Here is a 27,369-nt window from a genome sequence, read left to right as displayed (position 1 = left end):
CAAAACCTAAACTTAGGCCTCGTTTGGGAACAGACTAATTTAGTAACTTTTTGGCTATTTGGCTAAAAAAGTAAGTAAAAAAAACTTATATGTTTGGGATGACTTTTTGGCTAATTACGAAAAGATGTGCAAAAAGTAGAGAGAAAAGAGAATATTTGACTTTTTGATATGAATTGCTAATTTTTTAACTAAAAAAATAACTTTTTGACTTTTTAACTAAAAAAATAGTCTCCAAACGGGGCCTTAACTCGAATTGAGCTTCTCCGAATGATCTGATAATCGATTGAATGACCGGCACAACCCTTGTCGATTATAATTATCACATTTTGGACCGCAAGTGTCAACCTACATTTCAGACGATCACTGAGCCAAAATTTAAACCATCACTGAGCCAAAATTAAAACCATTCAGGATAAGATGAAATTCGAGCAATCAAAGCATGATTCAACTACAAAATTGATCCCCAACAAGGCCGAGACCCGCCACAGAAGTATTTAACTCAACTCGCAGAGCACGAAGACAGACAGAGAGGCGGCTCGGTGGAATGGAGGAGACTAAAGAAAATGAAGAAATAACCGTTGAAAATGAAGCCAATGACTCAGGCAGTCCTCCGGCAGCTCTATCGAAGAATGCGCAGAAGAAGCTGGTAAAGCAACAGAGACGGGAAGCAAAGAAAGCAGAGAAGAAGGCGGCCATGAAAGAGCAGAGGAAGAGAGAAGCAGAGAGGAAGCGGAAGGAGTGGGACGAAATGCTGGGAAGCTTGACGGAGGAAGAAAGGTCGAAGGTGATCGAGTCGAGAAAGGGGATGAGGAAGGAGAGAATGGAGAAGAGGTCGGAGGAGAGAGACAAGAAGATCGAGAGGCTCTCCGCAGCCAAACAACATGGCCAGAACATCGTCCTCGATCTCCAATTTTCCCATCTCATGACTCCTTCCGAGATCAACAGCCTCGTTCAACAGGTCTTCTTTGCCTCTCTCTTCTAGCCCTAGTTTTTTTTTACTAAAACAATCATATGATGCTTTGTGGAAAAACTGCTAGCAAGTGATCTGTGAAGGGTACAACAAAAAACTGGACAAAAAACATTATTCACAACTATTTACAACATCACTTACCATGCTTTGTGGTTTGCAAGTTGCTCTGTTCTCCATTTCAATTGAATGGGGCACGAAACAATATAAAAATTTTATTTTTTGTTGTTGATGATGAGTACCTCACAAATACACCAATAAAAGGTCCAAAAGAAATACAGCATTTCGTCAAGGCATTTCGTCAAGGAATGTTCTCATAGGAATTTTATCGAATACCTGGCATGCTTCCAACAATTGGGGCAACGAACTAAAAAAAATACTCTCTCCAAAACCTTACTAAAGAATGTTATTGTTGCGTCTCGGCTGGAGAGGAAACAAAAATTTTTAAACACAAAAATAATCCATTTATTGATGCAAAAATGGATAAAGAAATTAAGAGAATGAAACTAAATTAAGAAGAATGAGCAAATGAGATACATACTAGAAGGGGGAAAGAGAAAGCAAAAGGCTTTTCCCTGAATTCAAGCTCTGTAACGATTGATAGAAGAGGGTTCCGCATACGAACGATTGAAAAAGAATTCAAGAGTCACCACCAGGAGTACGTGCAAAACAATTTCCATACAACGTATATGAGTTCACCACCAAAACGAAAGCTTTCTAGAGATCCCTAAATTCCTCTTCTTTTTTTTTTTCTTCCCAGTTTTTGTGTTTCATTTTTTGTGGATTTGTGGTAGAGTAAGTTTCCTTATGTTTCACATAATCTCTAAAAGTAAGAATTTTAGCTGCTCTTTGTTTAGAATCCCTGTGGGAGTTGTCCACTAAAAAACTTTGGGATAAAAGATTATCTGATGCTCCATGCGGCAAAAGAGATTGGCTTGCGCCGGCGAATCCTCTTCTTCAGCAGTCGCATGTTCAAGTTAGAGGAGTTGTCGGTGGATTCCGTAGGTCATTGTAGTCTGTCGATTGTGGAGAGAGGACAGGGGCTCTGCCGGGCTGTTGTTTTGGTTGGTTTTGAAATATGTTGGATTGTGACAAAATTAAGGATGGCATCGCAAGAACTTGATCATCTGAGGTATCTGGGTTGCCTTAGTGGAGGCAGATGGAGTTTAGCAGTGTGGGTTCGTGGGGAAGCTGGCGGAGGGTCTTTTGTCCAAATAGTGGTGATTGTGGGGGTCCGAAGGGAGCAAGTCTTCATTCCTATGTCGGTTTATGGGGATGGTTGGGAGGGATTGGCCTTGGTTTTGGAGGGATTCAAAATGGGGGATGGATGGGTGAAACGGTTTGCTAGTTTGAAGGGCAAGATAGCGATGGTGAAGGAGGCACCGTTGGAAGCTTCACCTGGTAAGGTCATTTCTGACGAGGACTTCGTAAAACCTTGTACTGAAGTGGGGTGGTTCAGGTTGCTGGACAGATCTTGGTGGGTACGGTAGGGGGAGTGGGTTTGGGGGCTATGTGTGCATGGGTCAATCGATGGTGGCAGTCTTCAGGCAAGGTGGAGGTACGTTTGTTAGGGAACTAGGCTTTCTTGTTTGTGCTCTCAGCGAGGCGTGAGGGGAACGATCTGAACTTGGATTGGTGGTTGCCTTTGGCTTTTTGTGCTTCCAGTCAGACGCCAGCTCCGAAGAAGAGTGTCTGGCTTCGTGTAATGGGCCTACCTATACATCTTCGCAGCGAAATGGTGTACCGTGACATTGGCGACCGGTGTGGTGGCTTTATGGTGGCAGACAAGTCAACGACTGATCTGGGTTGTATTCTGCTGAGAGTACGGTGCTCTGAATCTACTCTGCCATGCATTTTGGTTTGATGGAGATCGTGGCAATTCACTCTTCCAGTGTGGGTGGAGGTCAGGCCGTCGGTGAAGTGTGGCGCCGCCGGTAGGGTTGCATGTGGGCGATGGTTCTTGTTTGGGATCCCCGTGATTTGAGGCGTAATTAGGGGGATATAGTGTGCCATTTGAGGGTGAGTGATTATCTTCACAGATTTGGGCGAGAATTTAGGGGTAAGGGTAAGCGGGCCAACCCAACTCGAGAGAGGCCCAATCGGGGGAGTTCTGGTTTCTTGGGCCAACCATCGGCCCAAACTGTTGGGGGCCAAAATGTGATTATTGGGCTATAATAGAAGGTAGTATAGTGGTGACCAATGGGTTTGATGTTTTGGGTAATCCTTCGGCCCAAACTGTTGTGGGCCAAATTGTGGGTCAACATTGTTGGGCTATAAAAGAAGGAAATATGGTGAACATGGGCTTAATGTTTTGGGCCAGCTAGGCTAGGTTGGTGGATCAATGGGTCTAGTCATACCGATTTGAACCAGATTAGCTCAACGAATCCTTTTGTGTCGGTGGTGTAGCATGACGGGTCTGGGCTTCGACAGTCGATTGATTGAGGGGTACGATCCATGTCGGTGACGCGAGAACTGGTGGGGTGTGTGGGGTGGTCTTCGCCTGATCTCTGATAGGCTGATGGTACTGCTGTTTTGGGGAGTTTGCGGCAATATGGGTCGCCAACAGAGGGCGAGCACCTTCGGGAGGCGTTGGATTGTCGACAGAAGGGGACCACGGTAGAAGTGGAAGACAAAAGTCGTTCGGCCTATTCGACAGAGGAGTTGGCTTTGGTGGTTCGGCCAGAGGTAGTGATTACTGAGACAGAGGCAGTGTACCAGGGGAGGAATTTGCTGACTTTGTGACAGAGGTGGATTTTTAGGGAGATGTTTCTTCGCAGGTTGAGGAGGTCTCGGCCTGGGTGTTACCTCACATCAATGAGATTAGTTAGCTCTTGGGTGTTTCTTTTGAGGGTCATGAAGTTGAGGCTCTAAAATTATTTTTGGCTATAGAAGAATCTTGGAGAGGAGGAACTCCATTGAAGGAGGAGATGCCATCAGGAGGACAAAATACGAAGAATTCTAGGGAGCTGTGTAAATTGGAGTGTTCGATAAATTATGATTGGCATAATGAAATGGGTAGTCGTGGTGTTAGAAAGGGTCACAGAGAACAATTGTTGTTGTCATGCAGTTAAAAATCTTATCCTGGAATGTGCGTGGTTTGAATGATAGGAAGAAGAGGGTTTCGGTTCAAGCTCTATTGAGAAGTGTTAAGGCGGATGTGGTGTGTATTCAGGAAACAAAGTTGAAGTGCATTGGGGGAGAGACTGTCAGGGAGCTATTGGGGGGCGTTTCGTGGATTGGACTTTTTTGCCAGCAGTGGAGGTGGCAGGGGGTGTTTTTCTTTGCTAGGATCGGCGGGTGGTGGAAAAGGAGGATGAGGAGATGGGGGCTTATTCAATATCTTGTTTGTTTCGTAATATTTCGGATGATCACCGTTGGGCCTTCACTGGGGTTTATGGGCCTGTGAGGGGGGTGGATCAAGCCAGCTTTTGGGAGGAGTTACATTGTGTAGCTTTTTGATGGGAGGTTTCTTTGTGTGTGGGGGGTGATTTTATTACAGTGCATTGTATGACGGAGAAGAAGGCGGCGACATCAGTTTCAGGCTCCATGCGGGCTTTCTCTTCGTTTGTTGATGAGTTGGGTTTGGTGGATTTACCGTTATAGGGGGTGGTTTTACTTGGTCTAGGGGAAGTGCGATGTCTTGTATAGATAGATTCCTGGTTACTAGAGATTAGGAGGAGCATTTCTCACAGGTGACACAATCGAGGATGCATCGGCCTGTTTCTGATCACTGGCCAGTTTTATTGGATAGTGGGGGGATTAGGAGTGGACTGACGCCATTTCGATTTGAGAATATGTGGCTTCAAGCAGAAGGGTTTGGCGAGACAGTTCGAGGGTGGTGGGGCAGTTATATGGTGCTTGGAGATCCCAGTTCCCGCCTCTCTCAGAAGTTGAAGCTTCTAAAGTCTGATTTAAAGCGGTGGAACAGAGAGGTGTTTGGACGGCTCGAGACTCAGAAAGCTAATGCCTTGGCAGTTATACAGGGGCCGGATGAGAAAGAGGAAGTGGGTCTCTTGTCAGGAGAGGATATGGCTTGTCAGGATGTGGCTCGTAGGGACTTCGAGTAAGTGGTTCGTATGGAGGAAATCAGCTATCGCCAAAAATCTAGATGCTCATGGCTGAAGGACGGAGATCGAAACACAAGGTTCTTTTATTGTATGGCTAATGCGCATCGACGGGTGAATCAGGTGAGGAAGATACAGGTCAATGGGGTGGAGTTTTCCTTGTCAAAGGAGATTAGGGGGGCTATAGTGGGCTTCTATGAGCATCTTTTTCGACTGAATGGGGATGTTTGGAGGCTGTGGTTGGGTGGGATTGTGTTTAATGCTAACTTTGAGGAGGATTGTTCTGTGTTGGAGAGGACATTCACGGAAGAAAAGGTGTTTGCAGCGTTGTGGAGTATGCCTGGAGATAAGGCTCCTGGGTCAGATGGTTTCTCCATATCTTTTTTCCATCATTGTTGGGGTGTGGTCAAAGAGGATGTTATGACTATGTTTGAGCAGTTCCATTGGACGGGACAGTTTGAGAAGAGTTTGAATGCCACTTTTATTGTGCTGATCCTAAAGAAGGGTGGGGCAGAGGATATTCGGGACTTTCGACCTATCAGTCTTTTGGGGAGTGTGTATAAGTTGCTGGCAAAGGTGCTGGAAAATTAGCTTCTAGGGGTGCTGGAGGGGGTGGTTTCTGAGTCTCAGAATGTTTTTGTAGGTGGCAGGCAAATCTTGAATGCGGTCTTGGTAGCCAATGAGTGTGTGGATTCGAGGTTGAGGCAAGGGAAGGAGGGGGTCATTTGCAAATTAGCTATTGAGAAGGCCTATGACAATGTTAACTAGGGTTTCTTGTTGTATGTGTTAGATATGATGGGTTTTGGGGCTACTTGGAGATGATGGATTCATTATTGTATTTCAACTATGCGGATGACTGTTTTGGTCAATGGTTCTCCACCAGGATTCTTTCCTACTTATTGAGATTTGCAGCAAGGAGATCCTTTATCCCCGCTGATGTTTATTCTAGTTATGGAGGCTTTGGGACGTTTGCTGTCCAGGGCTGCTCATGGAGGTCTGTTGTAGGGATTTGAGGTGGGTTCGGGCCCTACGTCAGTGTTGGTTTCACATCTTTTTTATGCAGATGATGCTCTTATATTTTGTGATGCGGATGCAGATCAGATTGGACATCTTCGATGTGTGTTGTTGTGTTTTGAGGCTGTGTTAGGTTTGCGGGTTAATCTTTCTAAGTTTGAATTGATCCCGGTTGGGGAGGTGGCATGGTTGCAAGTTTTGGCAGCCATTTTGGGGTGCAAAGTGGTTTCGACGCCGGTGTCATATCTTGGTCTTCCGTTGGGAGCTTCCTTCAAGGCACGAAGCGACAATACCTGTTAAAATGAGGGAGGCTTACCTTGATCAAGAGTGTCTTGTCGGGTATTTCGACTTATTTTATGTTTGTTCATGTGATTCCAATGGCAATGGCCAAGAAGATTGAGAAGCTGCAGTGAGACTTTTTATGGGCTGCTGAGGGGGTGGTTTTTTATTCCCATTTGGTGGCTTGGGATCGGGTGTGTTCCAAAGGAGATAAGGGGTTTGGGGATTAGACGGTTGGTCTTGTTTAACTTGGCTTTGTTGGGTAAGTGGTTGTGGCGTTTTGTGGAAGAGAAGGAGCATTTATGGAGGAAGGTGGTTGTGGCGAAGAACGGTTTGGGTAGAGGGGGGTGGTGTTCCGAAAGGGTGGGGCTAACTCATGGTTGGGGTGTTTGGAAAGGTATTTGGTTGGGTTGGGAGGAGTTTTGGCGGTGGGTGCGGTTGAAGGTTGGAGTGGGGGATGGAGTGCGCTTCTGGCGTGACAGGTGGTGTGGTGATATTTCTTTAGACCAGATGTTCCTGTTGATTTTTGGGATTGCAGAAGATTGTGAGGTCATAATGGGGGATGTTCAGAGTGGCCAGGGACAGGAGATTGTTTGGAATGTCCGGTTGCGCCGTTCTGTTCAAGATTGGGAGGTGGATCAGTTAGTGGACCTGTTGGGTTTCTTATATGGGTTGCGAAGCGGGGGCGTAGGGGAGGATTCAATGTTTTGAACTTGCCTAGGTTCCAAAGGGCTGTGTTCTGTGTCTTCATTCTATGGTGGGCTTGTTCCTGTTGTTACAGATCTCTTCCCTTGGAAATGTGTGTGGGTCTCAGGCACGCTTTCCAAGGTTTTGTCTGGATGGCGACTTTAGGCCGTATTTTGACCATTGATAATTTAAGGCGGCGTGGGCATATTACAGTAAATTGGTGTTGTCTGTGTTATGGAGATGCCGAGTCGGTAAATCATTTGCTTATTTACTGCCCAGTTGCTTCTAGGTTGTGGATACTTCTTGTTGCAACTTTTGGCTTGGTTGGGTACAGCCAGGCATGGTGTTGGCAGTTTTACAAAGTTGGGCTGGGGGTAGGGTTGGGTGGAGGTGTTGGAAAGCTTGGATGATAGTTTCTTGCTGTTTAATGTGGCCTATTTGGTTGCAGCGCAATAGGCAGGTTTTCCAAGGGGTGTCGCACTCAGTTCCTTAGTTGGAGAGACGGTTGCTTATAGTGTTATATAATTGGATTACAGGGTTGGTTGATCCAAATGTTTTGGCTTTTGTAGATTTTGTGAAGGATTTATTATCTTAGTTTTTCGTTAGGGGCCTGATTTTTGTATTCTTTGCATCTTCTTGATGTTTTTCTAATAAAGTTCGCATATTTATCAACAAAAAAAAAAGAGTAAGAATTTTAGCTAGCTATGCAGACGCAAACAGAATTGCTTTAAGAGTGACATGGAAACTCAAAGGTGTAATATTTGGAATGATGTCAAGTCTCTGAAACGTTTGATATGTCATAATCTCAAACAAAGGTAAGAACATTTATACAAATATTCAAATGCTTTCAAAGGACAAAATGGATTCATCTCATCTAAAGAGGAAATAGGACAACTGGGAAGACTGACAAAACCACATCATGTTAACACCTAAAAGTTACAGACAACTAACCAACCAGAAGGGAAAGAGTGAGAAAAAGCAAGAATTAAATGCAGAGAGAGAGAGAAAAAGCAAGATTAAATGCAGAGAGAGAGAAAGCAAGAATAAATGCAGAATGAAAGCTGCTTCTTATTCTTCTTAGAGAGAGGGAGATTGGGAGAGAGAGAGAAAGGGACAGAGTTGGGGATGGCGAGCAGCTTTTGATTGATTCAACTATTTCATCAAAGACTGTATGTTAAGCATAATCTACCACCCAAATAAAAAAGAAAATTTTTCGTCAACTATTTCATACAGTGCTTGTTTGGTATTTTCTTGTTTTATTCTTTTCTTTTTCTTGTGATTGTGTTTGTGATTATGTTACATAATCATCGTCTTAGGTCTCATTTTGTGTGTGTGATCTTTATGCTTGTTAATTTGTAATACATGTCTCTGTTTTTCTCTTTCTTTTTTTTATTGTTTGTTTTCTCTGATTAGTGAGTGGAAACCACTGCCTTATTATCTATACCATCAAAAAGAGATGACTTTGAAATGGAGCAATAATTTTGTTGTAAAACAACAACAATAAATACGCTGACTTGGTTAGGGGAATTCAAAGAAGCTGATTAAATCTGCCCAAATAATCTAATAAACCAAATGAGCCATTACCAATAATGAAACCTTTCATGGATACTTCTCAAAACTGCTTAATTCGGTAAACATCTTTTCAACTACAGGATATAGTCATGCCTTGTTTCAAGTGAAAAGGCTTTGTTGAATTGATTTCTTCATATGGTTTCCTCAAGTGGCCTAACTACAAATAGAAATGCCCTGATTTACACTTCAATAGGTTTGTTTCGTTGCATTGGATAGAAAGTTATGATTTTTTTTTGTTTTTTTTTTTGTTTACAGATTTTTTTGGGATGGACAGCAAACTTTAGTTTGTGTTTTAGTGCATATGTCATTGTTCATGGATTTGTTGTGTAACTGATTTCAGCAGTTCCTTAAGTAATCAATTTTTTTTTTTTTTTTAAAGGATTCTTCGTCTCAGCTCCTTAATTTTTTTTTTTGATTTATAGAAGCTAACAAAATTCTATTGTTGTTGTAATTTATTTAATTTTTGGATATTGGTTTTTTTATTCAATCCCTATCATCATCATTATGTTAGATTATTTTGTTTAATTTCACAAAGTAGCGCACCAAGACTGTCCAGCACTTGGGTAAGAAGGTTGTTTTGTATCATTTGAAGGAAAATCATAGATAATGCACCAAAAACAATTTCTTTGGGAAAGAGCATCTGGATAATCAATAGACAAGGAAATTCCTTATTGGCTCGGATAACATACTAAAACTCTAAGCAAGACCACATTATAGCTTTGACAATTAGGAAAAGGCATTCTCAAGATTGTATGCAAACAAAATTATTTGAAAGCTGGAAATAGGATAACTCAGGGAGGGAATGCAAGACACTGTTCATACTGCAACCCATAATGTCAACTACAACAATTCATACTCTGAAATACATTTGTAATACTTGGAAAGAAAGCAAATATCATCACACAAATAAGGAAATAGCAACTATTAGTCACAAAGTTCCCAATGGGAACAAATTTTTCTGATGAATTTCTCATTTGAACATATGATCAAACACTTGGTGGGCACAGATTTTAACTAGTGTCAAAAAGAAGAACATCATCTAAAATCGCAAAGTCATGAACAGTTAATTTAAATAAGAACAACAAAAGCATAGACCAAACAATAGCAACAAATATACTACCAACAACAAAAAGAGCAACATCATCACACACAAACTAATTGATTAAAAGAAAATTTGAATTGAATGGAAGTAAGATTAAGAATGATTACGTAGGGCAATGGAAGAATGAATTGGATTTAACGGCAACTGGATAATGGAAATGAAAGAAGAGCATACCTCTTCTGTTTCTTTGACAAAGCTCAAGACAATTTGCAGCAACGCAGTAAACAACAATTCACACCTCTTAATATATTAGAACTTGTGGAACAAGCCTCGGTGAAAAGCCACCGCCTAATCTGCAGCGCCACAGGTGGTATGATTTGATGAAGAGGTTGTTGGAGAAGCACGATTGATGAAGAGCTTGCCCAGCAATCTTCAAAGAGGATGAATTGGCCATTTCAACTATTAGTTGCACTGCTGTTAGAGTCAATTTTTGTTGCTAAGAGTATAGAAATCATCAATTATTGTATAGGAGATTAATTAAAAATTTCTTTTAATTTGTTAAATAATTTTTTTTTGTTGTATAAAAAATTCTGACAAGGTTATTTGTAATTTTTTCAAAAACACACAGTAATTTGTATTTTAAGCAAGGAGTTGTATTCGTAATTTACTTTCTTTTTTTTTTGGGCTTAATACGGCATCGTTTTTGGTAAAATGTAGTAAATACTCACACATCACTTTTTGGTTGGATATTGCAATTTGGGTTAGTGGTTTTGATCAAATATTTGAATTGATGGCTTGTTTGGATTTAATTGGCATCGTTTTGTGAGTTGGGTTTAGCGAAAACCAGGTCCTTTATATACATTTAGGCCGTGTTTGTTTGGATGGCCATAGCCTTAAATTGGATTGATAATCCGACAAAATGTATAATATGATGTTTGGCAAAGAAAATTGTGATCCGTACATGCTCTATTTGTTTGGGCAAAAAATATTTTCTGAAAAATGTTATTCATATTTTCTGGTGTTTGGTACAATAGAAAATGAAAGTCAACGAAAACATTTTTCATGGTGGAAAACAAGCCTATTTGGGCACCTTTGAAAGATGAAAAACGTTTTTCGAATTAAAATTTTACTAATGTCACCACCACCGCCACCACTCTCACCTCCATGACCTTAACACCATCATCACGGCCACTGTCACCATCGCCACCATCGCCATCACCGCCACCGTCACCCCACCACCTACACTTCCACCTTTGTCCCACCACCACCACCGCCAAAAATATTTTCTAGAAAAAGTTTTCACCCAAACAAACAGAGCAGTAATCGAGTATCCCCATGTGAGAGACGGGGAGTAGATACAAAATGAAGGATTAGGGAGAAAAAGTTCAGGCTTAATTAATTAAGGCCAAGTTTGGCATGATTGAAAAAAGACAAAAAGACAAAAAGTCAAAAAGTTACTATCCTATTTAAGTCACATCATCTTATTTAAGTCACATCACCTCTCTAACACATCACTTCAAACCCAACCCAAACCCAACCTATATTTCATAAAAAGTCAAAAAGTGCACTTATTTAGTCTTCCCAAACTAGGCCTAAATTGCAAAATTGATAGATAGGAGTATATCATGCCTTATGGTAATCCTAAGCCAATTTAAACATGAGATATGATACACAATTCAAAGTGATTGATAGGCTAAGGCTAACAGTCCTAGGCATGCTAATCCCGCCTAATCTTATCGGTCCAATAAAATGTGGTTTAGGGGATGGCTCCAAACAAATGGAGCTGTATATCGAGTATCCCTATATGAGAGACGGGGAGTAGATACAGAATGGAGGTTTAAGGAGAAAAAGTTCAGGCTAATTAATTAAATTGCAAAATTGATAGGAGTGTATCAATGCCTTATGGTAATCCTAAGCCAATCCAAACATGAGATATGATACACAATTCAAAGCAATTGATAGGCTAAGGCTAACAGTCCTAGGCATGCTAATCCATCTAATCTAATCTGTCCAATCAAACGTGGTCTTAGGGGATGGCTCCAGCGATGGTGGTGCCATTTTCTGAGATTGATTTGGGTTATGGATGGTAAATATGAGAAATATGCAGATTACATATATATACGGAAAATGCTGTTGAAAAGACAATATATGGCAAACAATGAAAAGGCAATAAAATAATTTTAGAATTGCTTCTAATTCGTTAAATATCATATCATCCATTGTTTTAAAAGATTTGGTACTTTGCTTCTATTTTAGAATTATTTGCTATATTTTTCGAGATCTGTGAAGCACTCACAAATACTGGGTAATCTGATGAGCTTTTATTATATATACCTAATGGAAAAGTTAAGGAATCTTTGATGAATATGAAAAAATGAAGAATTTGGCCTACTTGCTTCTGTGTAATTCATTTTTAAGTTCTAAATTTTCTCTGGAGGAGCCATGAATTTCCATTTTGAATTAATTTCTTTACGAACTACTACATACATGTCCTTGAAAAAATTTGTTTGGTTGTGAAATATCTCATAATTGTAAGCTTGTATTGTATGACGTTGCTGCTGTGTTCTCCACGCCAGTTTTTTTGGTTCTTCCACTCCTCAGCCTATTCTTCTTGTTCTTCTTCTTTTCACATGTAGATATTGATATCACGGAACTTTTATATTCGTTTTTCTTTGCACTGGGTTTTCTATTCACTGTGGCCCATCAAGTGCTGTGTCGTGGTTCCCTGCCATGGCCCACCTTTCATAGTGTCTAAAATAAGTTCCATTTGATTCATCACATCCGTGCTAATTCATGATATCCATTAATTAACACACAGAAATTTTTATTATATTGCTTGTTAATTTATTACTTGACATTTTCTTGGATCTTATGATTTTTCTGCTTGGATTTTAGAGATTCAGTTTGAAGCGCTCACCCTAAAATTAGCATGACCCTGTTTGCTGAATTCCAAAAATGCTAATTATTGTGAATGTTACATCCAGATTATGTATTGCTATGCAGTAAATGGAAGATGCACTGCCCCTGGCCATCTCTGGTTAACTGGCTGCCAAGGAGAAATGGAGATCCAATTGAAAAGGCTCCCAGGGTTTGATAAGTGGATAATAGAGAAGGAGAACCGATCCTATATTGAAGCTTTTCAAGATCGTAAGGAACATCTAGTATATCTCACAGCAGACTCAGAAAATATTCTGGATGAACTTGATCTAACAAAAATATACATTGTTGGTGGGTTGGTGGATCGGAACCGTTGGAAGGGGATAACTATGGAGAAAGCAAAAGAGCAGGGAATTCGAACTGCCAAACTCCCCATAGGAGACTACCTGAAGATGTCTAGCTCCCAGGTATGGCTGGTTTTGGTAGTTGCGTTGTTATTTTTCTATTGGAAGTTCGATTTTCAAAATTTTGCACGTTAGGAAATGAATATATTTCTTGGGAAAAAATAATGCAATCCAAATGCAAATTAAGAATCAAATTGAGAGAGAGAACATAAATGCCCCCAATTAGGGGTAAAACCCCTAAGGGTTAGAGAGAGAAACCAAGCTCTACTCCAATCACAATGTATATTCTTTAATCAACAGCTAGGTACAATGGAATATTACATCACCTATTTATAAACTACAGCAAATAGTCTGTTTAACATACACTTATCCTATTTATTCTACTACATTGTACTCTCCCTCTTGAAGAAACTTGTCTTCAAGTTTAAGCAGCCAATAAGTAAATTCAATGTAACACTACTCGACCAAGAACAAATATGATTCTCACAACTTGGTGTTTGCAAATACATCGAACTGGATCCTTGCATCCTTTGGAGCTGCTGGATTGGATAACGAAGGTAGGCAGCAGCTGCAAAGAGTTCTTTGGAGATTAGGAATTAGGGCTAATTTTTCTTCTATTGTTGATTTGGGACTAAATGCCCAATGTATTGCCATGTATACTTAAGAGTAGGGATCTGTTGTAACTGCACCATATTAAATCAATGGTCAAATTTCGAACAAAACCAATCAAAGCAACAAAACAAAACAAAAAAAGCCCTCAAGGCCTGAGCCTTGGGCCAGTAGCACGTCTTAAGCGTGATTTATGAAGTTACTTGGCCTGGAACACTGCAAGGTACAATCCTTACGCCTGGATGGGGCTTGGGCCTAGGTGCACACCTGGGCACACTTTTAATAACAATGAATCATAGATAAGATATATAATAATTATTTATACTTATATGACATATAAGAAATATATAAAATTATATATTTTGCACATGTCTCCCATATGTCGTGTCCTACATTTTTAAAAATTTACGTGTTCACGAATCCGTGTTGTGTCGTATGTGTCGTGTGTCCGTGCTTCTTAGGGTAATGGTGTGAGGGACCTCAAGCAAACAAGTCTATGGTAGAATGTAGCAAAACCAAGAGAAGAGGGGGAGAGGAGTGGCTTCGGATCATCAGAGGATTGTTAATTGGAGGTTAGGATCACAGGTTCAACAAGTTGCTCAGCTGGCTCCCCAAGGATGACAACTCTTCCTTGACTAATCATAGAGAGAGGACGTTGATCTTACACTCTTATCTTTTCCATGCCATGATAGACCCCCTAAGGTAGCATGACTAAATTTGTAGCTTGTATGATATAATATAGCCTTCAATCATAGGATGCAGCGATAGGCTTTGACACCACCACTTCGTTGAGTCAAAGAGAACTTGGCACCTATCTGTAGGTGAGTTGGGCTCTAATACACCTTGAGCTTATAGAAGGGTATCCATGCATGCAGTTAACACACAGTAATCATATATCTCTATAAGTCAGGTGTCCACGGTCTTTCACTGCCACTCTCTCTACATCTAAGGTTGCCTTGGTCTTCTCTTCCGCTGCTTGCGGCAATCCCTGGCCATTGAAGTGCTCATCATTCCAGAGGTTTGCAACCGACCACCTCACATACATAATATCTATACAGATGGATATGTCACCTAAAGAGAGGTGATGGATACGTTGTGATTGGGCATCTTGACGTTGAACTTTGCACAAATCTTAGCATTGATTTGCCTTGAAGAATGGATTAATTTTAGGAGAGCTCTCTGTGAACTTCAGCCAAAACCCAATCCACTGAGATGGAAATGAAAGGGATTTATGAGAAATGTTTTCCATAAAATCACAAAACTGCTGTTTTAGTTGTAATTACAAGTTCGTGTGTTCTTACGTAGTCAATTTGAGCCATGGTTTTAGAGGGACCACCCAGGCTTACCAAAGAAAAGAAATGAAATGAAAAAGATAGAAATGAAATTGGGGGTCCTTTTGTAGTGTAGCTGGAATCTGGACACACTGTTCTTGAGAATATTTAGAAACATAATGACTAACACTCAATAAATTATGATACTATTTAATCTGTTTAAATCAACATATAATGAAAACATTGCCAATATTTTTTTTTGATAAATAAATAAACTTTATTAGAAAAGCATCAAGATGATGCAAAAACATTATCAATATTTTTATGTATGTTTCACCAAATGGATTTGCTCTCGAATGGGATGAGTGTCTTTCTCTTTCTACCTTTCAGAGCATCTTGCCATTGTGATTATATTTATTTCTCTTTTGTTTGTCTTTAAATTGATAACCAATTGACCGATATGAATTATAGATGTGGACAGTTGCCTTTTGCATACTTAGATACAAATTGTTTGTAATGAATTTAGATTTTTGGGTGTTATTATTTTTTTGGAGTGAATCCATTTTCAGTTATGAATATGATATGTTTTAGATAGTGCCATGATGTCCTTTGAGTATACAAGAGTAGCTTTAGTGCCTCCAACATTTTATGTTCCTTTATTAGTAAGACTTGTGAATTTGTTCAAAAACATAGTAAAATAAAAAAAATGCAAGATCGCTTATTTTCATGACAAATTTAACATTCGGAGCTTAATAGGTTTATGTTCTTGGAGATTTATCTAAAATCATCTGTAAATGAAAAATCTGTGCTTCCAATCACAATATTTGCATTTTTTCCCATTTGAGTGCAGGTCCTCACCGTGAATCAAGTGATAGAAATACTACTCAAGTTCTTGGAAACAAGGGATTGGAAGACTTCATTCTTTCAGGTGATTCCTCAAAGGAAAAGATGTGAAGCTGATTCAGAAGAATGTAAAGGAGATTCAGACCCAGAAGAAAATGAAGATCAACTTGAGAGGAAAAGGAAGTTTGTTGAATCCCCTCCCCATTGCTAGAGGATTGCATGGACTTGAAAAAAGTTATAGTCATGAATCAGATTTTTGCTAGCCAGCCGGTTTTCTTTTCCATGAACAATGTGTGTTCACAAAACTGTAGATCAATAGCTTTAAAGGGGAAAGAAAACGATATTTACACTATGCCATGAGATTTCTTTCTTCGTTAGTGTCCTTGTTTTTCCTTTTTTCTCCCCAACCCTTTTAGCACTGTGTCAACTTAGGCAATGGGGGAGTGTGCGTTTTGCGATGGATACTTTACTTGGCTGAAAATCAGGCTAGAGGGAAGGTTATGTGTTAGAAGGAGATTTTAGGTTGCATATTTGCCTCTTTGGTGTAGCTGTTTTTGAAGATGAAAGTTGATAATTAAATCAGAAGTAGAACCTAAAAGAAACCCTTTCGCAAGAGAATTAGTTTTTTTTTTAAAGATTAGTTAAGTTGTTTATGTTTTATAAGTTGTAAGCAGTTGTATCGTCATGTTTGGGGTTGTAGTGTTTATTACAAATTTTGTTTTGATGATTTGAATCGTTTATTTTGTAGGCTTTCTATGCATATCATTCATGAAAAAATTAAGTCAATTGATTAATTGTAGTATTTTTTATTTTATTGCATTTGTTTTTAAAAATAAAAAAATAAAAAAATAAAAAATAGGGGGGATACTATATTCCACTAATTTGGCTACTCTTAAGGCATGATGTGGTGATAATGTGGAATAACATAATATTTTTTTATATATGATGTGGATTTATTTTTCACAATAATAATATTTTCAATTAAAATAAAAATATTGAGTATTTATAAAATTATTTTAATATTTTGCTTTTCCATGTTTGTCTTACTTCGTTTGTTGTGAATGTTCAAGCCTTTCGACGAGTAGACAAATAAGCATAATTTCTCACTCTCGGTGAGTATTACTTTGCTTTGCTTATATCACTACTCTCAAACCTTCAAAAAATTAAAGGACAGTAGACAGTGTATAGAAATGGAAAATTTTTATTGAATATTGGAAAATTATAGAGATTACAAGAAAAATAGAGAAAACACTATTACTCACTTATAAGACTCTGTTTCTTGACTCTACTTCTATAAGACGCAGCCACACCCTTTTATAGGCAAAGAGTGGAATTCAATTTCAAAATTGAAATGCATAAAATTAAAAGATAAGGTATCTCATAACAATGTTCAAAAAAAAAAAAAAAAAAAACAAAAAAAAAAAGGTTATCCATTTTGATTTTATTCAGCATGTGACTCCTTTAGCTTTATTCACAATGTTATCCACTTTGTTGTGTCTCCTTAGATGTATCTATCATGTGAGCTCTCTTTTGACTTCTTCTGTCTTGGCTTCTTCTGTCATGTGAGTCTTTCTTCACTTTGTCTTTCATGTGACTTGCTGAGAGATTCCTGCATTTTTTGGCTTAATTTGTCATATAAACTTCTGCCTTATTTTTAGAAATGCAAAGATCCACATCTTGCATTGATTCATAATGAATTTGGGCTCTTCTTTGGATTTTGTAGGGTTTCCAAATAGCTGCAAGATGTCTTGTACTTCAATTATCTCTTCTTGGAGCATCTTGAGTATTTCCTTTGCTTTGTCTTCTCCTAGCTTGGAGGGTGCAATGAAGACTTTGTCGCTTCTTAGCGCCACAAATCTCTTCCCATCACACTAGATTACTGATTATTCCAATGTGTTATGGAAAAACAAGAGCCTATCAATTTTGTCGATGATAGGATCATATCACTTCCATGATCTTTCTTTTTTATCATGGTAGAAAGGATTTTGACAAGTTACTGCGTACAAAAACCTAGATTTGATATGGTTGATAAAACTGAGTTTCAGTTCTTTTAGCCAAAGTAGACACGTTTATGCCGTAATAAGCACCAGGTTTGCTCCCATAATTATAATAGCATATTTAACTATTGATAGAAGTTCATTTAAAGCTGAAAATCTTCTCTATCAATTTTCACAAAATCAACAATTCCAAGTTCAATTTAGTGCATGTAATTTTATCCACGGATAACTTAAGACTTGGCCAACCATAATTCCAGTTTAAGGATTTTGCTAAGGATGGCATACGAAGTCTTTCTTTGTGTTCATCATGTTTTTTTGGCAATTTATTTAATTTTTTCAGCCAACTCTTTTGGGAAAAAAAAAGTTTCTATTTCTTTTAAAACAGAAATTCTTTTTTCTATTTCTTCCATCATTTTTTCATCATTGCAGATGATGTTAAGCTCCTTTTCTAGAAACTCAACATAATCAGGAAGAGCACTGATAAATCTACACACATATTTTCATTTATTGTTGTGTAAAGTAGACCACAATTTTTTGAAAAGTTTGCTACTTTCTGGTGCAAGTCTAAGATTATAAAACAGTTTTTCGATTATAGCAGAGAGTTCTACTATATCTATGCCTTCGAGTTCGGAGGTTAACTCACTCTTATGCTCCTTTGATGAATCTCTTTTTAAGAATCCCTTTGAATATTTTAGTTTTTCTTTCTCTCTCTCTCTCTCTCTCTCTCTCTCTCTGCTATCACAGTTTCAGCCATGCGCCTTTTGTTAGCTGAAGAATTTTTTGAATCATTCTACTAACAATTTTTAGCTTTATGACCTAGTTTGTTGCGGTTTCAGCAAATAACATGGTTTTCTTCCTTTTGTTAGCTGAAGTACTGATTTTCTGCACCATAAAACTCATAAAACTTAATTCCCGAGTTAGAAAATATGCAATGAAATTTTTCTCCAAAGAAATATATTCAACATCAAAACTAAAATAATGAAACCACTACTGCTATCTGTGTAGTCTACTTTGACTTACATCTCTTAATCTTTTTTTCAAAAAAAGCTTTAAAACACTTATTATCTGTTCTGACAATGAAATGTTTAGAAACTAAGAAAATATAAAAAGATTTTATACTATTTTTTATAGCAAGAAATTATTTTTCATTTATGTGGTATCTTGTTTCAGCTTCTTTGAAACTATCACTCTAATATCTACATATCTGTTCCTCAGATTTATTAGGAGATATTGATTTTAATATTGTTTCCCAATTATTCTCAAAGGCATCTACTTCTAAGATTAATTTATCTCCTTGATTAGGTAGACTTAGTTTAGGAAGATTTTTTTACTATGTTCTTGATATTAGAAATGTTTTTGGTAGCTTCTTGATTCTAACTCCAATTTCACTTTCTAAGCTTTTTGCTTAATGGGTTTACTAATTCAGATAAGTTTCGAATAAACTTTTTGGCATAGTTAATTATTTCCAAAAATCGTTGAAGTTGTTTGACATCTCCTATCGCTTCAAGAAACTCTGTGACTTTTTTTAGAGATATGATCTTGAAGCACAACATTTTTGTTGTCATCAATTACAAGTCCCAAAAATTTATGTAATTCTTTTCCCATTCAATTTTCTTTTTAGATAGACCTAATCCATGATCCATGAATTCTTGAGCTATTATTTTTAGATGATTTCGATATTCCTCTCTAGTTTTAGAGAAAACTAAAATATCATCTACATATACCATACAATATTCTCCATGTTTTTGAAAAATATTATCCATTCTTCTTTGGAATAGAGGTAGAGCTTGTTTTAAGCCAAATGATAAAACCAATCACTCATAATGTCCTTGCGGAGCACTAAAAGCAATTAGAGGAATGTAATTTTATTCCATTCAAATTTGCCCATAACCACTTTTTAAATCAAATTAAAAAAAGAAATTGGCTAATTGAATTTTGTTGCTTAAAATGTCTTTGTTAGGAAATTTATAACCATCTTTTATGGTATTTTTTTTTGTTTTGAACTCTATAATTGATTACCATACGGATTTTTCCTCTTAATTTTTCTGCATGATTCATTACCATAAATGTAGGACAAGAATGAGGGCTTTTGCTCGGTTATATTAACCCTTATTCTAATAAGTTAGGAATTTATCTTTTGAATTTGTTAATCATTTCAAGACTATGTCTAATGGGTTTTACATTGACTATATAGTTTGGATCCTCAAGCAAAATTTTTACCCAAGGCTTGTCTTTTTCCCATAATTTTAGTGGGTTATTACTAAAAAAATTTCTACCATTTTTGTAATACTATCTAAACTCGTAATATCTTTTTCTGATTTTTCTTATTTGCCTTGATAGTGATTTGTGATATTAGTGATCCATTGTTCATCTTCTTTATAACGCCCTAAAATAATAACAACCCACCTCATGATATTCAAAGGAAAAACATAAACTTACGTAATATTAACCTTCCATTGATATCCTTTACCGTACAAAAGATCACATATGCATGTATACATTCATAAATCCTAAATCCTAAATCCTAAATCTATAGCATATGATATGTGTGAGTGAATTGGAACAAAACAAAGTACAATGAAGTCAATATCTTAATGGCTATATCTTTCCAAGTTGATGCTTGAAAACAACAAAGTGAGTTGAACCCTATACATATAAAGCCCAAGGCTTGTACAACAAATATTTACATAGAAAAAACAAAAGAAGCCCTCGGCTCCAAGGTTCTCCTAGGCTACGTCCTTGGTGAAGGCATATCATCAGCACCTGAAAGTTGTTTTCCACATAGGGTGAATGTAGACACCCCATTTTTGACTGCCCTTAAGACTTGAGTGCTTCACTTTGAACAAATGATGATGAATTGATACGCTGTACAAATCGTTCAATTTCTTCAGCAAAAGGCTTCAGTTTTCAAGCTTGAAAACCTAAACCTTCTACCCATTTTGAACCAGAACCTATTTTTTCTAGCTTGACCACTTAGAGACCTGCTAGCCAACAAGTGGCTGGCAGGCCATTTTTGGTTGGCCGGCTGGCTATGTTTCCTGACAAATAGATATTTTTGGCTACCAGTTGTCCCCATGTGCATGTTTTGCACCAGCTGTCTCATTATAGATATTTCCGATGTGAGGACTTGTTTTTCTATAAATACATGACCTCTTCTCATGGTTTGGGGTTAGAAAAAATCTCCAAGTGCCTATAGCTTGCTCAACACACTACCTCTCTCTCTTGCAATATACATACACTATACATACACACACTTCCTAAGCCTAAACTTGAGGCCTCTTGCTGAGATTCTTGAACTCAAATTTTAGCTCTTGAGAGTGTTCAACTTGTGGTTTGTGAACTAGAAGAGCATCCTCTCTTGAAAGGGCAATCTTTGAGCTTTTGTACCATCTTTTTCTATCTATTTTCTTTGTTTTTTCACACTGTTTTTCAGAGCGTTTTTAAGCTTAAAAATGTGATTTTAAGTCACAAAAGAGGAAGGGCTAGCCACCCTTCTTTGGCTTGCTTACTAGGCTTCTTTCCTTTAATTTTTGATGAAGTTTTCTACCATTTTCAAAATGATTTTCAGCACTGTTTTGTGTTATTTAGTGTGTTTTTTTAGTTTATGCTTTGAATACTATGCTTGTGTTGCTATAAGTCCTCATGGATTTGGGTGTTTAGGCCATAGCCACCAATCTATTTGAGTTGATAGCTTTCTTTACATAGTTTTCATGTAAATATTCACACTTGCAATAATCACCTTTGCATAAGCAACTCTGCAATCTCCCTTCTTTCTTTATTTCTTTGATTAAGAGTTCTATCAAATAAATGATTGTTGCTCAAGGCATAAGAAAAAGACCTTCCATGCTTAATGGTGTAATCTCTTCGGAGGTTCATTACCAAGGCATTACATCTCTCCTATGCTAAGCACAACCTCTTGTTTGATATTTCTCCTTATCACCGGTGCATTTACTTCTAAGGGACTAACTTTCTAGTTTAGACCCTTGAAAATCATAAAGGAAGGTTTCATTATAGCTTGTCATCGGGTTTGGCTTTAGGGTCATTATCTCCCATTTCGGGTTTGATTCCGAATTCATTATCGCTCGTAAATGAGTTTGATTCCTCCTTTATAATTTCCTCCATAGAAAAGGGCTTGAAAAGCTTATTTCTCGGGTTAAGTCAATGCTTGATACTCTTTATCGCTTTTTGGACTTAGTGGACATAATTATCACTTTTGGACAAAAAAAAGGAAGAAAAGATAAGAATTGGAAAGGTATTGTAAAAAGAGGCTAATAAAATTGGAGTAAAAAAAGGTAAAAAGGTAATAAAATTGAGTTGGGTTCAATCGGACTTTATATTGAACTTATTGCATCATGACTCATTGCATACCCTTTAATGATGTTCAATGATTCAAGAAGCAATGTCCACCCTTTCCCTTGACGTAACTCCATGATAGAAAGGAGGTGTTGTTGATCTTTCATTTCCTTTTATTGAGCTTTTGTCTTATCGGTTCTAAGATCATCACACAACAACTTGCGAAAATTGATGATTTGTGAACCGAATCTACTCCTCCCTTGATCATTTTCATCATCGGGAAGGGTAGTGAGTATACACATCTCCTGGAAACACTCTGTTTCAGTAGGGTAATTCCCAGAAAATAGTGGCTGGTCGGCAACCATTCTGTACGGCCAACCACTTCTCAAGGCCAGTTGGCCACCTATTTTTGTATAGGCAGTGGCATTTTTGTGGCACAACAGAGCAGAACCTGAGGCCAGAACAAAATAAATTTTTGACTGCAAATAGAGCAAATTTTGGCAGCAAATAGAAAGGTTTTCGGGAAGATATTCTCGGTTGTGTACATACGGCTCCTCACCTCCCGTTCTCGTCCTTTAAATTAATGCTTTAAATATTAGTATGTGTAATTAATTAGTTGGCTTCATTCAAATTTTTAATAGCTAGTTAATTTAGTTAATTTAGTTTATTCATTTGGTGTTTGTAATAATTAGTTAATTAGGACATTCATTCAGACTCTCTTGTGCGAGGGCAAATTTGTAACACTTGTAATATTTTGTATGTCTTCCAACCCCTATTTCTTTCTCCCTTTTATTTATATGCTTATCGTGGTAGCATCATATTTTTCATTTCATATCATTGCCATGCCTCGTATCCATTTGTGCATGCAGAGGGCTCGGTTCATCATTCTCAGATTGTTGTCATTTCCTACTTACTTGAATATGTGCATTGCCGCATGCTTTGAGTTGACCTATGTGAGATGTTAAAATAAACCGAACCTTGTAGTTTCATTTTGTATGTGTTGCATTAGTCACTTTGCATATTAGAGCATGCATCTTTCTAATTATTTCCTTTCCTTTGGCTTGCCTCGGTTGAGTACTAGGTGATCATTTTTTGCTTTAGCATGTTGCATTAGTGTTTGTGTTGCCATATCAAGCATATTACCATGAGGCTAAGTGCTTATTTGAAATATTTCTTTGAATGCCGGTGGATAAAGGCTAATTCGCTTAAGTTGGGATGATTTTGATTAATGTATATATGAGCTTGCCTTTTTAAGTAGCACATATTCAAAACTCTTTGTAAACAAACATGAAATCAAAACATTCCAAAGTGGGTGACGTAGTCTATATTTGTGTGCCTCACATAGTAAAGTTAGCATTAATAATCAAAACAAGAGCATATAATGTACATAAAAATCACATCATGATTAGTAAAGGCTGATCTTTGATCGAGTGAGTGGGGTGCTCAATTCATGACCTTCCCTCTAAGTTCTCGTGCCGAGACACTTTGTTTATGACAGACAAATGGCCTTTGGCACTAGTTACGAGTTTCCTAATTTTTCCATAAATATTTAGGTGGCGATTCTGAAATCTGGTAATGCAGTCCATTTTTGACATTTCTGATTGTAAATGGATTTTCTAAAATTTGCCGGATTTGGACTCTCATTTGTGTCTTTTGTTTCACATTGCACTTGTGAAACCAGATTCAGAACCACGGGAGTCTGAACTGTAGGGTTATTGTATCCGAGGAGACTAAACCCCACTGAGGAGCACGAAAAAACAGCTACAATTTCTGACGACTCTACTAGGGAATTAGAGAACTTGACTTGGACTTCATGATATGAAATTTTATCTACACATATATGTTCTTTGCATTGTATTGCATTGGTGCTCTTAAGTCACTGTGTTTTTCATCTGCTATTCCTGGACAGCTTGCCGGAGGCTTGTCTAAAAAGCTTGCCAAAAGGTTGGCTGGTCGTAGGCTTTGCCATATTGGAAACACTACCCTCGGATCTGGATTATCGCCGTACCGCTTGATCCTCCTTTCACTAATCGGTTTGGCTGCATATAGTAAAGCCATTGCTCACCCGTATGCAGGATTTTGTGAAACTACTTGTTTGAAGTAGTAAAACCCTAGATCATGTCAAATCTAAGTTAGGGTAATCATACCTCCCTTATAGGGGTGTTTTGGCTCTTTTTACCCAATATGTGCTTTATAGTGAAACTGTATAGGAATGTTTCATATCAGTGGCACAATTGGTATCAATTTGTGGGGTATAATTCAGTGGGGAGTACAGTTCTACAGCTTTGATCATATCTGTTCTGATGGAATCTTAGCTGAGGTGTTGTCCGATTTTTGATTGTTGCTTTTTCTTTATTTCTTTTACTAGGTAGTCTAAAACCATAGCTTCAGAAAGTTCTGATATCCCCCAAGTACTCTAGACCCGTATCGAAAGACTTTGTAAGGTTGGAGATCTTGTTTGGGGACAATTAGTGTTTGCCTCACTGTCACCAGTTGTAAGATGAAGAAAGGTCAGACAAAGTTCACTAGTTCAGTTATTTTAACAATCACCCTGTAGCTCACCTACACTCAGTTCACCTCAAGCACAGCCACTTATTTCTAGAATGGCTCAAAATCCCTCATCAGATTTGGAAGACTTACTAATCTGTATGCAGCAGTTGGTCGACTCACTCTAGTACGACATGGCCCACCAAGCCAAGGTCACAACTAGGTTGCAACAACAACAATAGCAGCCAGCTGCGGCTTCTACTTCGCACACACCTAATATGACTATCCCCATACCTGGTACCACCGCCAATGTTGCTACTGCTCAGGATCCACAAGCCGAGGGTGTTTTGGTTTTTCCTGTCCAGGCAGATCCAATTCTAGTACAGACATCTAGATCCCCAGTTTACCAAACTGAGGCCCTTTTGAATTTGAGGTTGACCCGACCATGCTCAAAGTCAACAAATTGGAAAAATTGTTCAAAAAGGCACAGGGGGTTAACTCTATTCCAGATATAGAGGATGTCTATACTGAATCTACAGTTATTTTGCCAAAGCGGTTCAAAATGCCGCATATTGACCGCTTTGATGGCGCTGGGGACCCAATGGTACATCTACGTTTGTTTTCTGATATCTTGCGACCAATGGGTTTGACTAGACTACAAAAGTTGTTGCTCTTCGGCCGAACCATGTCGGGTATAGCTGCCATCTGGTATGCTAAGTTGGAAGACTCTGTGAAATAGAGTTAGGAGGAACTGGCCGATTCTTTCATTGCTTAATACTCCTACAATACGCAGATCGAGGTCACAACTCGTGTCGTGATCTTGAAGCAATGCGTCAGGAGCCGAAAGAGGACTTCTCTAAGTTGGTTATTCAGTGGATGGCCAAGGCATCGATGATGACCACCAGACCCTCAGAAAAAGACCAAATCTAGATGGTTGTCTGAAATCTTCATAGCAAGCTATTCCAGAAAATGATTATTCTCCCCTTATTTCCTTTTAAGGAACTTATGAAATGGGATTTCAAATTGAAGACATCATGAAGTAGGGGATCATCATAAATAGCAAAGAGCCGGCTAAGAGGCCTTTTTTCGCAGTTCCAATACTGTCGGGGGTAGCATAGCTGCGAGGTCATCAGAGATGAGTGTTGTCACTACAACCAAAACCGCTAGCCCCTTTGCCAATATGAGCCCACAAACTTCCAACCCTACCCGACCTCCGGGTAGTACTTCCAACTAGCTCTACATGACTTTATTTTGAGCCATGCAGGTGTTAATAAAAAAGGGGCATCTGAAACCCCTAGAACCTCGACCACTTCCAAACCCTCTTCCACCCAAGCATGATCTCACCAAATACTGTTTTTTCCATCAACAGCACGGCCACGAAACGGACCAGTGCTTCCGCTTATGTCATGAGATTCAAGATCTCATTGACAACAAAGTCATAACTCCATCCCAAAAGCCAAATGTATTCACCAACCCACTCTTTGTCCACAACCAAGTCCCCCCACCCAGAAACATCCACCTCATCCATATACTACCACCCACCTTCGACCCGAGCATTTATATCACCCCCTCCCACCTACCAAAGTCGGTGTTGTTCATCGCTGAAGGCACATACATGTGCATGATGAACATATCTAACCCATAACCTGAGCCTCACAAGTCTGTGGTGACAATGCCCGAAGAAGATGAGGTTTTGACCTCAAAAGGAGGTGCTAGTCTGTCATTGGGAATTCCCGAGGAATCATCTGAGGGGGATTGTGACCCAAGCCACTACATTGTTCCCATTACTCACACTAGGCCTGAGGTAGTACTTCCGACCTCAATTAACATTAATGTGGTTAGCAAAGACGGCCCAAGCCAAGGGTTGAATGATCTTGTGGATCTTAAGAAAGATTTGGACAACGTCCAATTCTTCGAAGAATAGGACCAAGGCAATGTGTAGATCAATTGGTTTGATCTAAGCCTGTCGATTGACAATAAGGGATGGCTAAGTAATGAATCTGACAAAAAAGAGGAAATCAGAGTCAAATCGGAGTCAAATCAGAGGAATAGAAAGTCGTAGTAGCGGTGGTTGCTGGAGAAGCCAAAGCAGAAGAAGCCAAAGAAAAAGGAAAAGTGCTAGAGAGCAGTGGTACGGAAAAACAAATACGAGATTTGAGTGCTATTGAAATTGCAGACGCTGAACGGGAAGCTGTATTGGGGTAGTTTGAACGGGAGAGGATCGAAGATAGCCAGAAGGCCGCAACATCTTGTCGGCCTGAGAGGGATACCTATCGCGTGGAAGTGATTCAAGTTGAGCCAGAAAACTGTTTGTCGACAGCTGAAGGTGAGTGATGGGAAGATAGTGATTTGCATCTTGCCCATATAGATGAAGACTGGGGAGATCATATCCCAGACAGTACTTGGTATTTCAAGGAAATAGACCACCTCACCAGGAGTGGACGGTATTTCAAACCTGTACATTTGGATCAAGTCGAACCCTCAGGAAAAGACCGAGAGGTTGAGAAAGAAAAGTAGAAGAAGCTGGAAGAGGAGCTGGTTTTGAAACAACTCAAAAAGATCCAGGTTGACATTTCCATTTAGGGCCTCCTCATGGCTTCATGAGTACACTGACAAGCGATTTTGTCAGCAATGGATAAGGCCAAGCTATCCATCGATGCTACGCTAGAACAACTCGTCGGCCTAATCTTTCCAAGTTGTACCAAGCCTATGTTGACCTTCTCCGATAAAGAACTGTCGCCAAAAAGATCGACTCACAACAAGCCACTGTACATATCTGTTGAGTGCAGAAGAAAGTGGGTTCCAGTTGTTTTAGTAGACACCAGCTTTGCTGTCAACATCTATCATTCTTGTACTGCCTATGTAATAAGCATAAAACTGACAGATTTTGTCCCCATAACCCAAGTGATCTAGGCATACGGCAATACGAGCAGAGAAGTTATGGGGACGGTGAAGTGTAGGTC

General features: G+C 38.7%; 1 protein-coding gene across 1 annotated transcript; it reads left to right on the top strand.

Moving 5' to 3' along the window:
• The first annotated feature begins 265 nt into the window (after positions 1–265).
• Positions 266–16,356, top strand: TRM10 (tRNA (guanine(9)-N1)-methyltransferase-like protein). The gene is made up of 3 exons (XM_028220705.2): positions 266–958; positions 12,610–12,969; positions 15,637–16,356. The coding sequence occupies exons 1-3, from the start codon at positions 545–547 to the stop codon at positions 15,838–15,840; spliced, it is 978 nt and encodes a 325-aa protein (XP_028076506.2). The 5' UTR covers positions 266–544; the 3' UTR covers positions 15,841–16,356.
• The last annotated feature ends 11,013 nt before the right edge of the window (positions 16,357–27,369 follow it).

This window comes from Camellia sinensis, chromosome 9 (genome assembly GCF_055761805.1).
Source record: "Camellia sinensis isolate YWXY chromosome 9, ASM5576180v1, whole genome shotgun sequence".
NCBI classification, from domain to species: domain Eukaryota; kingdom Viridiplantae; phylum Streptophyta; class Magnoliopsida; order Ericales; family Theaceae; genus Camellia; species Camellia sinensis.
This window is presented reverse-complemented; position numbering and strand designations above follow the sequence as displayed.

Coding starts and splice junctions, on each gene's coding strand:
- TRM10 (XM_028220705.2), top strand. CDS start 545: ATGGAGGAGACTAAAGAAAATGAAGAAATAACCGTTGAAAATGAAGCC. Junction 959..12,609: donor TCAACAGCCTCGTTCAACAG/GTCTTCTTTGCC, acceptor TGTTACATCCAG/ATTATGTATTGCTATGCAGT. Junction 12,970..15,636: donor TGAAGATGTCTAGCTCCCAG/GTATGGCTGGTT, acceptor ATTTGAGTGCAG/GTCCTCACCGTGAATCAAGT.